Here is a 12,843-nt window from a genome sequence, read left to right on the forward strand (position 1 = left end):
CATAATTTGTTTTGTAATCTTCTAAAAACGGTTGGATTTTGTGAAAAAGTTTTATTACATTTCAATATATTTTTGTTTTAGTCTCTAGAGTTATAGATTGTTTATTTTAGAATCTCTGTAAAACATTTTTTGAAAGGAAACAATTAAAATGAACAAAACGTTATAAAAAGTAAAATAAAATAGATATATTGGAAAGCTAAAAAGTAATAATCAAAACTAAAAAGACGAAATATTATAAGAAGTAATAGTGAAACAAAAAACATGTTTAAACTTAATTATAATAATAGTTTGAATCATTGATTTACTATGAGTTTGGTTTGGGATGGTGATTAAGGGGACAATGGGACATGTCTGAGTTGCACTCTTGTTGTTGTCTTTTCCTCCTCTTAGATGCATCATTCTAACTTGCAATGCAATGCAAAGCATTAAATGCTTGGCATTGGTGAAGTCTGAGAACAAGTGGCAATGAAGACTTAAAAGAAAAAATAGGCACCGATTAGGATGCCACTTCATCAAAAAGTCATTTTCCACTTTGGACAATCAGACAAATCTCTTAACGCTACCTTAACAAATATTTTCCTTACAATTTCAATACTAAGTTATGTCCCTTAATGGCAACTATTATTAATCTACCAACATTATGAGAGATGCAAAATCCTATCAGATCCACAGCAAAAGTTGTTGCAACTTAGATTGTCGCTCATCAACACTTTCACCAATTCTCTCTACGCTTATCTAACTCACTCAAAATGACATGCTTAACCCCGTTTTTAAGAATTGTTGGTAGAATTATATGTGCCTTTAGACCTCCAATTACTATTATTTACTAGCTTTACTATTCTCTTTTATTCTAATTTTTGGAATTATTCAATGTAGTGTTTTAATTATTTCATTAAATTAGTGTTGACATTCATTAAAAGATTATATGACTATATAAATAATAACATAATACCAAGGTGATTTCGATGTCATTGAAATTATACAAATTCATATGTCATTTATACTAATCGTCCTCGTCTAAATCACGTTAACATTAATTTAACACAAGAGAAGAGATTGTATTGATTTTTTTAACAAAAATAAAAATTACATTAGTACGAAAAAAAAGTAAGAAAACACACTAAAAAAAATTGGAACAAAAGCTTTAATAAAAATTATTTATTACTACATTTATAGGATATATTGTATTTAGTTTAAATCAACCTTTAGTCTCTTTTATTTTTTTAAGAAAATATTCATTTTAACATATTGAATTTATTTAATCAAAAAATATATTAGTCTTTAATTATGAATTGTCATTGTTTTGACTTCAAGTTTTTTAAGATTTATTAGTTAATCATCACATAATTGACTATTTTAGAGTTAAGAATTTATTTTGTAAATATCTGAGACAATTTAAAATGAAAAGTGTATTTAAATTATTTTTGATCTTCAAATTTAAAATAATGTAGAACTATTACTACATGTACCAAAATATATTTTGTGAAAATATAAAACTTATTTAATCTAATAGTTTATTAGAATTAAATTCTTAAATCTAATTTGCATAAATTTCTCTAAAGAATGTGATTTTAGCTTTCTTGAATGTTTTAATTGGTGAAAAGGAAACAAGAGAAAAGAGCTTTGTTATTGCCTCCTTTTCTTGTAGACAGGAGAATTGAAGAGATATTAAGTTGCATTAATAACTACTTGAAATCGATTAGGAGGATTGAGCCTCTCGACATAATGAAAAGGCAGACATTCTTGTCCAATGGTTCAGTGGGACCATTTCTTGTGATCTTCCTACGTTGGTTCGGTTTGGTTTGGTGGCTACTTACTACTTGCTAATATCACTGCATCATCTGCTGCTTCATCATACGCAACCTTTGTTGTTTTCTACCACTTCAGCCTTTACTGGTTACCAATTAATCTAAACAACCAGATATAAGTTACACTCGTGTCCACTTCAATACACGCCATAAATAGGTTACATATCAACAAATTAACCGAGGTAGATTTGGTTTTAAATTTTTATTTATTTATTTTCTTGTCTTCTTAGCACCGTACAAAAGATTATTAAAACATTCGAATACTTGGGACGGCAGAAAAATAATTCAGATAATTGATCACATCCATTTTGAAAAAAAGAAAAGAAGCCGACTTCAACAGTGTGAGATCTCTCAGTTTTTCACCTTAATGATTATTATTGAAATTTCATAATGTGCAAACCCGTTCTTACTTTTTTCCATGATACCAGAATTTACTTTATTTAGATTGGATCAAGTTCTCCAATATTAATTCTACTTCAAAATTTGATTTTTCATACTAAAACACATTGAACTTATAAGTATGTAGATACAAAAATTATCCATTCATTAGCATGGGTACTCACGTGCCTGGATGACAAAAGTGTCTGGTTTAGCAGGTCTCGGAAGCATCATGCCACAATGCAACAAAAGGATCCACGGTTTTGATTAAACTGGATTCCTTTACTCTACACCCACCACTCAAGATGTCTTTTTCAAAGAAACCGAGTGTCATCAACATCTCAAAGATAAGGAAGTGACTAAATGCATCAAACTTTTTGAATTTTAAGACACAAGTTATCTAGATATCATGATTTCTTAACCTGTATCAACATAAAGTTACAAACATGTTACTCTTAATCAATTATTGGATATTGAACCATAGACTAAGCATACAGATAAGTATGTAAGTAAATTAAATTAATCCCTACAAGATTATTGAATTGTTTGCAAACCAGTCCATAAACATATTAATATTGTAGTAGGAATCTGGCTTTCAGAAAACTGACTATTGAATTAATGTCCTGTAGGCTGTTTTTTCCCCATACTTTGTTGTAATTAATAGTGGGGCTTTCACAGTAAATCAACTAATGTTACAGTAAAAAAAATCACTACCTTCCATGTGAAGTAAAGTTTATTTCACATGACATACACTAGATACTTTATTTTATCAACCAAAAGAAACCGATTCTCTCACAAAAATTTTCAAGTATCACTCTGAAGTATAAACTAGTTTTCCTAATCTAAATCATTGTTAAATCATTCTTTCAATGTCAATACTTCTAAACTTGATATTTAATCAAATCAAGCCAATCGAACCAAACATGACGGGTCTATTTTGGAAAATTTAACCATATAGAATATTTCTCATTTCACCAACTCAATCATCGAACACAAGTAATTCAGTGCGCAGATAGTTATGCAATCAGCTGAATGAAGGTTTTTGGAAAAAAACATGCACATATGCATGAATGAAGGTCTAAAAAAACATCAGCGCAAGTTCGTCTGCAACATCAAAGATTTTGAAATGTTTTGAGACCACCATTGTGGCCGCATCTATCACGTTTACGCACAATTCGTCACAGTACATAGGCACGTAATGAATCCACAAGATGACGGAAAAAAGGGCACATGCCATTTCATTATATACACAAGTTTCATTTCACAATTTTATCCTACAAAGAGAAGGAGGGGTAAAGAAGAAATGAAATCATGAAATCAAAATACAAACAACTAAACTAATCGGCTCACCACTTAGCTGATGCCAAGCATATTTACAGCAGGTTTTCCTAGGTTCTCTCTCCAACCAAAGCACTCATTCAAATCTCATAAACCAGAACTATCTTTAACAACCCTTAATGCATTTCCCTAAAACCTACAAAGCCTTATTCTTCTTCGTCTATGGTCCTCCCTATCATACCATTGTATTGCTCAACTTCAAAACTGGCACGAAGTACCAAGCCTCTGTCTCTGCCTCTGACCTAAGGTTATCGATTTCCTCTTAGCAAATGCCGGATACAGCAGCTCCTGAAACTTCTCCAGAAACAATGTCCATTCATCATCAGTCATATCTGCCACATCCACAAAGCTTATGCTTGCAGGAAGCTGCTCATTGGCACTCTTATGACCAGATGATGAATTTGAAAAATGGCCATTATCCACCTTTCCTCCAGAATATTTCTGTTGATTCTGGTTTTTCCCATCTAAAATGGTATTTTTCAGTGTGGCAGAAAGTTCTGAAACAGTTGGGATTTTTTCTTCAGCAGAATAGGTAACAAATTCCTGAGGAGATTCTCCCTCACCTTCTACCTCCTCCTCGATGCATTCATCCAATTTGGAAAGCGGGTTGCGACCATACCCGTTCCCAACTGCAGGCTGAAAAGTTGCTCTGGTTAAAGGGTCATCCATTGCCATCTTTGGTGTAAAATCTAGTCCAACTTCTTCATAATCTATATCAAACTGAAACTCATCCTCTTTCATGTCAGCCCTGGGAGAGGGCCTGGGAGATGGTTCCTCCCGCTCCGCCACCATCTTCCTCGCCTCCAAACAAACAACCTCTAGTTCACTGGGCTCCTCCTCTCCCCTGCGGAACTCCCTAGTCATCATCTCACCAATTTCAGCAAGACAAAGGCCATAAGCCGCAGCCTCCTTGAGGAAAATGGTGCACAGCACCAACACCCTGAGACACGCCTCTCGGATCATAGGAAGCTCCATTCTCAGCATGTCACAATCACGATAAGGGTCAAGATCGTCAATGTAGGCAAGCTCATCCTCCGTAAATGGTATTGAAGCCTGTGGCCAATGAATCCACTCGAAATATGGATCCTCCAAAGTTTCAGGAAGGCAGAGGCCATGATCAATGGGGATCAGCTCCATCTGACCCAAACTCCCAATGCCATCAAGCTTTCTAACCAACAGGTTCCCAGCATGCCTATCTGTGTTAAGAATCCTAATGTCCAAAATCCCTATACGATGCACAGAAGCAACCGGGAAGCTCGATGTACCATGATCACTGGCGTCAAAATCATGAGGAATGAACTGCTGGAAAGACGCAATCTTGCTAACCAACCTCTTCCTCCAAAAATTGTTCCCATTCACACCATCATTCACATTGAACACCGAGTGTGTAATCTTCACCAGTGCAGTCGGCGGCACATTGGCAAAATGATCATAGTCAAGAAGATATGCTGCAACCTCCCTAAACCCGGTTTCCCCAACCCGAACCGATCGCTTCAGCCCAGGCTGCCCAAGTGCCTTCCCAACAAAACCTTTTGGGTTATTTGGAGCAAAAGGCTCCTCATCAGTGGGCTTCACGATTGCAACACTCTCCCCCTTACTGTTCCTGAAATAGTATGCACCACCAAGTCCACTATGCACTGGAATCGGATCAATCCCCATCTTAATCGCCTTCATAATGTCCTTGATCATGTGTTTGATCCTATGAAGGCGATTCGACTGTCCCAATATCTCAATAGGGCCACTCTTATCCCTTTGCTGGATGTCCCTCCCCTTTGGAGAAAGACACGGCGTGGAGGAGCTCCTATGGATGTGATTCCCCCTAGTGAGCAAAAGGGGAGAATCATTCCGAACGGCACTAAGGTCATTCTTCAACACAATATCCCCAAAAGTCAGATAACTACTCTCTTCAATGGGGACATTCAAAGCAAGCTGCAACCTCCTTTTAACAGTGTGTGCATTGTCACCCCGATCCAACTCCATACCCAACACACACCCTTTCTCTGTTTGCACAAACACGCGCCTTCGCCCAGCGGGTTGCTTCCCATGATACTCTCTCCCAAGCGGACTGCTCCTTATCACTGCCACGGCCATCTGAGTCTGCACAGGGCTGTCGAGTTTCCGAGACATCAACAGAACAACAACCACAGCACAAGACAACAGCGGAAGAAAGATTCGTTCTCTTCCCTCCCAAGTAGTTGTCAACTACAGTGAAAGCTTTATTCCAATGTCTCGCAACGATCATTAATTTCTCACATCAACCAAACCATGACTTCAAGTTTTCACCTAAAATCTGCATATATATTACAAAATGGCTGAATTACAATTCATAAATAAACCCCATGTGCAAATAAATCATAAAAAATCAGCTTCAATATACTTTGGAAGCTATTGTTAATAAAAAAAAAAAAACACATAAATGTTAAGAGCATCATGAATCAGGACTGTGAGGGAAAATTAGAAGATGACAACAAATTGAACAGAAGGAATGAAAGTACCCCTTATCAAGGGAGAGAAGTTGAACAGCGTCGATTCAGCTGAGACTAGAATTCGTAATCCCTGAAATCAATGCGAGATCTGAACACGAATCGAAGCGAAACAGTGCAAAACCCAGCAAACGACGATTCCGGGAGGGAAAAATGAGGATTAAGGAAGGGGAAGAAGACAGGGCCCGAGGACGAAACCGTACGATGAGGCAACTCGTCCGAGTTGACTCGGAGGGTTTTCTTCTCAACAACACGCAAAAAGCTTGTTGAACCTTTGAACCCTCTCTCTCTCACTTTCCCTTTCTATATCTCTCTTCTTGTCTTTCTTTTTTATTTTTCTTTTTCCGTGTGCTTTGTATTTCTCGCTCTCACTTGCTCACGCTAGAAGTGTTCTTCTCGCTTTAACCCGATGAGAGGAGGCCGGTTAAGAAAGTAACCATGGTTAGAAGCTGACTACTCTGTCTGTGTGTGATGAGAGAGTGGAAGGGTCTAGAACCAGGAATGAGAGCCGTTGGATCTTACCGCGCGATAACTACACGTGTGAGGGTAGAATGACGTGGAGATAAGGAACTGGAGGGTGACGTGCGACTGAGGAGTCACCGTCAAGGAATGCAGTTAGCGAAGGAGGGAAGCGATTCAGCAATGTTGTGCGGTGATTTTGCATCGTCGATTCTCCTTGCTCACGCGTTTCTCGCACGTGCGCCTCTTCAATGTCAAAACTACCCTTTCCTACAAATATTAACGCCTAATCAATGCTCATTCATTATTATGGATAAGCATTCACTTAATTCTTTTCTTTCAACATCTCACTTATTTTTCATTTACTGCTTTATTACATTTTAGTTTGTTTATTATAATTATACACTCTTAATAATTCATTTTAATTATGTTAATACATTTTTTAGTATTATAATATACAATGTTTACCTTGTATAATAGCTCATTATAATTATGTGACTTTAGTTTATCTATAAGTCAAATTAATAATTTGATATAACTTAAATATGTTTCAAAGATTAAATAATTAAAGTATATTTAAGAGATGAAATAATTACCATAACTCCTAAAAAACATAAGTAGCATACAACTCGTGTATCCGGTAATATATACATACTGCACCTTTTACCTTTTTTTATTCTTCTTATACAGATTGTTACATAGAGTTTCGTTAATGCACATAATATAGTAGAATGAACTGATTTAGATCTTTAAAAAAATAATTATTGATTAAATAAATATTATAACCTACCATGTAAGGACAGTTTTCGTTTAATATTTTGAGGAGACTAAAATTTAATATAAAATATACTGTACTCTTTAAATAAATTTAATTATTCAATTAATAAAATTTGAACAGGAGGTATAATCAACTTGAATTAACTTGGTTAAGTGAAAATTCCAGGACAAAATTAGTAGGGGGCCATATTGATTGAACCTTAAAAGTGGAAAATTTTTAATTAGATCAAATAATTGAAAAGATAAGATTACCAAATTCAAGTTAAAAAGGAAAAGAAATTATGAGTCAAATTAAAATAGTTTGACCAAAAGTAAGAACATCATGTTGTTGTGGGTCCTAAAATTAGATCATAGGTTTCTTGATAAGATTGTACGGTTCAGATTAAGTGTAAGAATTGTATCTAGATCTATCACGTACTTTTTTTCTTTTTTTTTAACTGATCGAATCTCATTTACAGATTGACAGGGAATTTGGTGACGATATTAATTCGGGTTAAATAAAGTTCTAATATTATTTTGGTGCAAAAAGTATACTATTTAATCAAACAAAATGAAATTTAATTTTGATAAATTACATTATAAATAATTAATTAAAATAAATATTATTGAAATAAAATTTTAATTAGAAAAGTTCATCAAACCCTAACAGAGGATCAGACGGTTTCTCTGGACCAGGTCGCTCTCAATCTAACTGTTATGTGAAGAAGATGGGAATTGCTTCCCTGCACTGACTCACTCCTGAATTGGCATGCACAAACTTTGTCTTGATTGAAAGAAACATGATGTGATGATAGAGTCAAGCCCAAAAATTCTCATAAAATAAATTTTTTAATTTTAATTATTTAATAATGTTCAGAAAATAATAAATACATACTAAAAAATTAATAATTAAATTAATAAATAAATTTAGCTTTGGCCACTCGGGTTTCTTTATTTAATTTTGGGTAGGCGGTTATGTTTCACATGGATGAGGTTCTTGCCTTAAATCTTATTAGATTTAATTAATCGTATAGTACCCAATTTGGAGTTAGTGTGCGAAATAGGTACCCCGGTTTTAAAAAAGTGTCAATTATTGAAAATTGTTTTAATTAGGTTCTTTTCAGACAGAGTTGACTAACACCGTTAGTCAACGTGTCACGTGTCAATCTGTGGTTTTTTTGATTTTTTAAAAAAAAATTAATTTTTTTTTAATTTTAAATTTTTTTAAATTTTTTTTTTAAAAAAAAAATTAAAATGCCACGTGTCAAGTCCCTGTGTGTGACACGTGACATTGTCAGTGTCACGTGGCATTGTAATGCCACATGTCAGTGTCACTATCAGATGTCATTGTGTTGATCTCGATTTAGTCCCCATATATGTCTTTTTGTTTCAATTTAGTACCTAAGTAGGTGTATCTGATTCAATTTTGTCCCATTTTTTTTTAATAATTAAAATATTTTTGTAATCCATTTTTTATAAGATTAAAATTAATTAATTATAAATAGTTTTACAAAACTAAGTACTAATATTTATAATGTTTCTCTCAATTTCAGACCAAATTTATTATTTGTATAAATGTTATACTAATATTTTTTATTAAAAATGACTTTTTAACATATTACTTTATTAATTACTTTTTTATTAAGTACTCATGTTTTGTTAATTTTTTTTTTAAATGGAACAATATTGTGTTTTACTAATTTTAAATCAAAATTTTTATTGGTATGAATGTTATACTAATTTGTTTTTATTAAAAATGACTTAATAAAATGACTTTTACCACTAAATTTTAATATAAATATCAAATACTTAATTTTTGTAAAACTTTTATACTTAATTACTTTTAATTTTATAAAAAAAATTTAATTATTAAAAATTATTAGGTCAAAATTGAATCAAATACACATAAATAGGTACTAAATTGAAACGAAAAAACATAAATAGGGACTAAATCGAAATCAACACAATGACATCTGATAGTGACACTGACACGTGGTATTACAATGCCACGTGGCACTGACAATGCCACGTGGCACACACAGGGACTTGACACGTGGCTTTTTTTTTTAATTTTTTTTTAAAAAAAATTAAAAAAAATTAAAAATTTAAAAAAAAATTAAAAATTTAAAAAAAAATTAAAATTTAAAAAAAAATAAAAAAAACCACAGATTGACACGTGGCACGTTGACTAACGGCGTTAGTCAACTTTGTCTGAAAGGGACCTAATTGAAGCAATTTTCAAAAGTTGGGATGTAATTGACACTTTTTTAAAACCGGATACCTATTTGACACACTAGCCCCAAACTGGGTACTATACGATTAATTAAACCATCTTATTATTTGAATTAGTCTGGTGTCTATATCTGCATGTTAAAATAATATAATTTAAAAAATAAATGATAAATAATATTGAAAAAATTAGAGTTAAACATTATTCTTTTAGTTGAAAATATTTTACTATTATCTTTAAATAAAAGGATTGAACAATTATATTTTTATCAAATAATAAATTATTTTAATTTAATAAAATATAAAAATATCTAATTAAGAAAATATCGAAATTAGAAATTATCTTTATATGATTCATAATATAATGTTGTAAAACCCTTTCTTTTTTTTAATATATTTGTACTTCAAACAAATAAAAAGAAAAGAGTCACTCCATTCTCCCAAACCCTTTCAACTCCTCTTTACCTTCTCTCTCAACTTTTCTCTCAATCCACAAACAACTCACTCCTCTTCTCCTCTTAAAGAGAGGTTGGACTAGGACCATTGTGAAGTCCTCCTCAGAATGAATTGACCAAATGGCTTCAAGTTGTATGTTGTTTGATTTAGGATTATGGTTGTTCATGCGTGAGTAGGTAAGAGTCTGTTGTTCTCGCCTAAGCAAGGAGCATCTAGCCTCACCTTTGTTTTTGCTTGAGTTGTCGTTTAAGCGAGAATTCTTGCCCAAGCGAAGAGCAATCTCGCCTAAGCGAGAAAGTCTAGTTTAAGTGAGAACTCACAAATGTTCACTATGCTTTCTGTTTGAGTTCTCGCTCAAGTGAGAAATTTTTAGGTTGAGCGGGAGAACCATGTCGCTCGAGTGAGACCTAGCCTAAGCGAGAATGGTGCAGACTTGTTTTAATTCTCATGTTGAATCTGTGGTTGACTAATTTCCTTTTAAAAGCATGAAGTATATGTTTATGCATCTATAAGGGGATAGTTTGAACTGTCTTTGATGTGTTTAACCTGTGATGGTAATTATTATGAGATAACATGTAGAGTATGTGAGGATTTCATGGAGAAATTCTTTTGGTAATAAAGTAATGTATGTAATGACTTAAGGTTACATCTTGACACTCTAATGGATCAGTCTGACTCAAATAGAGTAGACTGATTCATGTGGTGAGAATAGCAGGAAGTCCTAGTCTTTGGTAGGATAATGACCTTAAATAATCATGGACTAACCTTGTGTGTGGTAGGGTGAAATCCGACTTTGCATAGCATAGAGGTTACCACAAGTACAAGTTTCTAGTGAATCTGATTTCATTACATGTATCCTGGTAATCAAGTTAGAGAGTTTTCTATTGGTTGCTATTACATGTTGTTTGTGCTCATAACTTTTTTATTTATCTATTAAATTGTTTTCACTAACTTACCCTTCTTCTTTTGTGCCATGTTTTCTTGTTGTGTTTCATTTTTGCAATGATCACCAATATTAGTGTAAGCATGTGAAAACACCCGTGGATCATCAGGATAGTGGAGACGCTGCTATCTATAGTAGACATTTTAGATTTTGCTCCTTTCTGAGCATCTTTTGAAGAATTGTTTTTGTCTTTTATGCTCTCATGAGCACCTTTTGCACATATGTTATGTTCTTAGTGGTGTTTATTGGGTTGTTTTACGCACATGATGCTTCTGTTTATTCAGTATATTTTGGATGACTATAATGGTTGATTTTAATATACTTTATGTAATTTCCTCTATTATATTATAATATTTGATGTTTTATTTATTAGAATAATTCTATTAAATGAATGTCACATAAAAAAATTGTCTATATTTATTTTTTAATTTCATCTTTTTAAATAAAAGTTTTTTAAATTAAATATTAAAGTGACCTTTTAAATTTAAACATTTTTTTAGTTTGATAAATTTTGTAAATTTAATTATTTTCTAATTTAAACATTATTACAAAGTAAAAGAATATTCATAATAAAATTGTAAAAATTATTTATATTTAATTTTATAATTATAATAATATTAATGTTAATAATTTTATTATTTTTTACAAAAATAAATATATATTTATAAAACATATGTTTTCAATGATAACATGGAATATATAAGTGAAATATGTGACATGAAAACATACTAAGATAACTTAAATTTAATAATATTTTTTCCACTCCACACTTTTATTATAGTGACTCGTCTCATTGAAATATTTCTTAAATTAAGAATTAGGTCTTAACACTAACAAAATATTTTAATAAATAAATTAATTTCTAAGTTGTAAAAAAATTGAAATATGAATATAATTTTTTTATTGTTTCAGTTTTCGTAAACTCTTCTTGTTAAAATAAAACTAGTAAAAATATTCTTGAAGTCACTTAAAAGTGATATCACATCATAAGGTGAAACATATTCAAAGAAGATTAAGATTTTTTATTGGTTTAGATTCTTCAAAATATATATATATATATATATATATATATATATATATATATATATATATATATATATATATATATTTAAGAAGTATATCTAATTAAAATCTTGCTGAGTGTTTGATGTCGAACATAGGAAATTGCAGACAAACAACAATAGTATTAATGTAGATTACAACCAACAGATCCACAACTTCGTTACGTGACTACGAGAAATATTGAAAACCATAAATTCAAGAAAAAAACTTTATTAAGCAAATGCAATATAAAAAACCCAATAGGAAAATGCATATGGGTTGCATTTCACATAAATCACAATGCTAAATTCCAAGACAAAACCTGACACGAAAATGAACAACATAGCAGTCCTTAAATCCTAAATCAAGAACAAAATAAGAGCATCACTGTACATTTCAAATCACATAAATAATAGCGGATTTTAACCAAAATTTTTGAAAGAACAAAATAATATACCAAAAATTTATATATTTAAATATTATCATTAATATAACAAAAGTATATATGATATATATTTGGAATCTCGTTGTATGTTTGTCCTTAGAAAAATAATAATTTTGAAGTTGTATTTGATAGGAAATCTATTTTAAATAAACTTTTCTAATTTCATGTCTTTTATTAAATGGATATTCTCATATTTAAAAATATTTTTTCTGCTATAAGTTTCAAAGAATTAATATGAAAGAGTTCATCTAATTCAACAACTGGACCCTTAGTATAGAAGTTGAAAATATGTAAATAGGTACATTTGTATTATTTTCATCTTCATCACGATATCTTCTTTTTTATCACTTAAAAAAAAGTGAATTTATCATTTTATTCTTCATCAATATACTTATTTTTAAAACAAAAAGTTTAAGACTACAAAATTATTTATCAAAATTTAATGGAAATTTGAAAAACATAATTACTGAAAGAAAAATTTATGATAATTAAATCACAACTAAAAAT

The 12,843-nt window shown here is 31.6% G+C and overlaps 1 protein-coding gene across 1 annotated transcript; it reads right to left on the reverse strand.

Moving 5' to 3' along the window:
* Nucleotides 1-3,398: 3,398 nt before the first annotated feature.
* Nucleotides 3,399-6,383, reverse strand: LOC114168262 (phosphatidylinositol 4-kinase gamma 5-like). Its single transcript, XM_028053018.2, has 2 exons — nt 6,020-6,383; nt 3,399-5,814 (listed from the first exon to the last, which is right to left on the reverse strand). The coding sequence occupies exon 2, from the start codon at nt 5,649-5,651 to the stop codon at nt 3,723-3,725; it is 1,929 nt and encodes a 642-aa protein (XP_027908819.2). The 5' UTR covers nt 5,652-5,814; nt 6,020-6,383; the 3' UTR covers nt 3,399-3,722.
* Nucleotides 6,384-12,843: the final 6,460 nt, after the last annotated feature.

The sequence above is a fragment of the Vigna unguiculata genome, chromosome 2 (assembly GCF_037176805.1).
Source record: "Vigna unguiculata cultivar grain cowpea cultivar isolate G323 ecotype 2 chromosome 2, ASM3717680v1, whole genome shotgun sequence".
In the NCBI taxonomy this organism is placed as follows: domain Eukaryota; kingdom Viridiplantae; phylum Streptophyta; class Magnoliopsida; order Fabales; family Fabaceae; genus Vigna; species Vigna unguiculata.

What these genes read in the sequence shown, in the direction of transcription:
- LOC114168262 (XM_028053018.2), bottom strand. Translation starts at nt 5,651, where the DNA reads ATGTCTCGGAAACTCGACAGCCCTGTGCAGACTCAGATGGCCGTGGCA.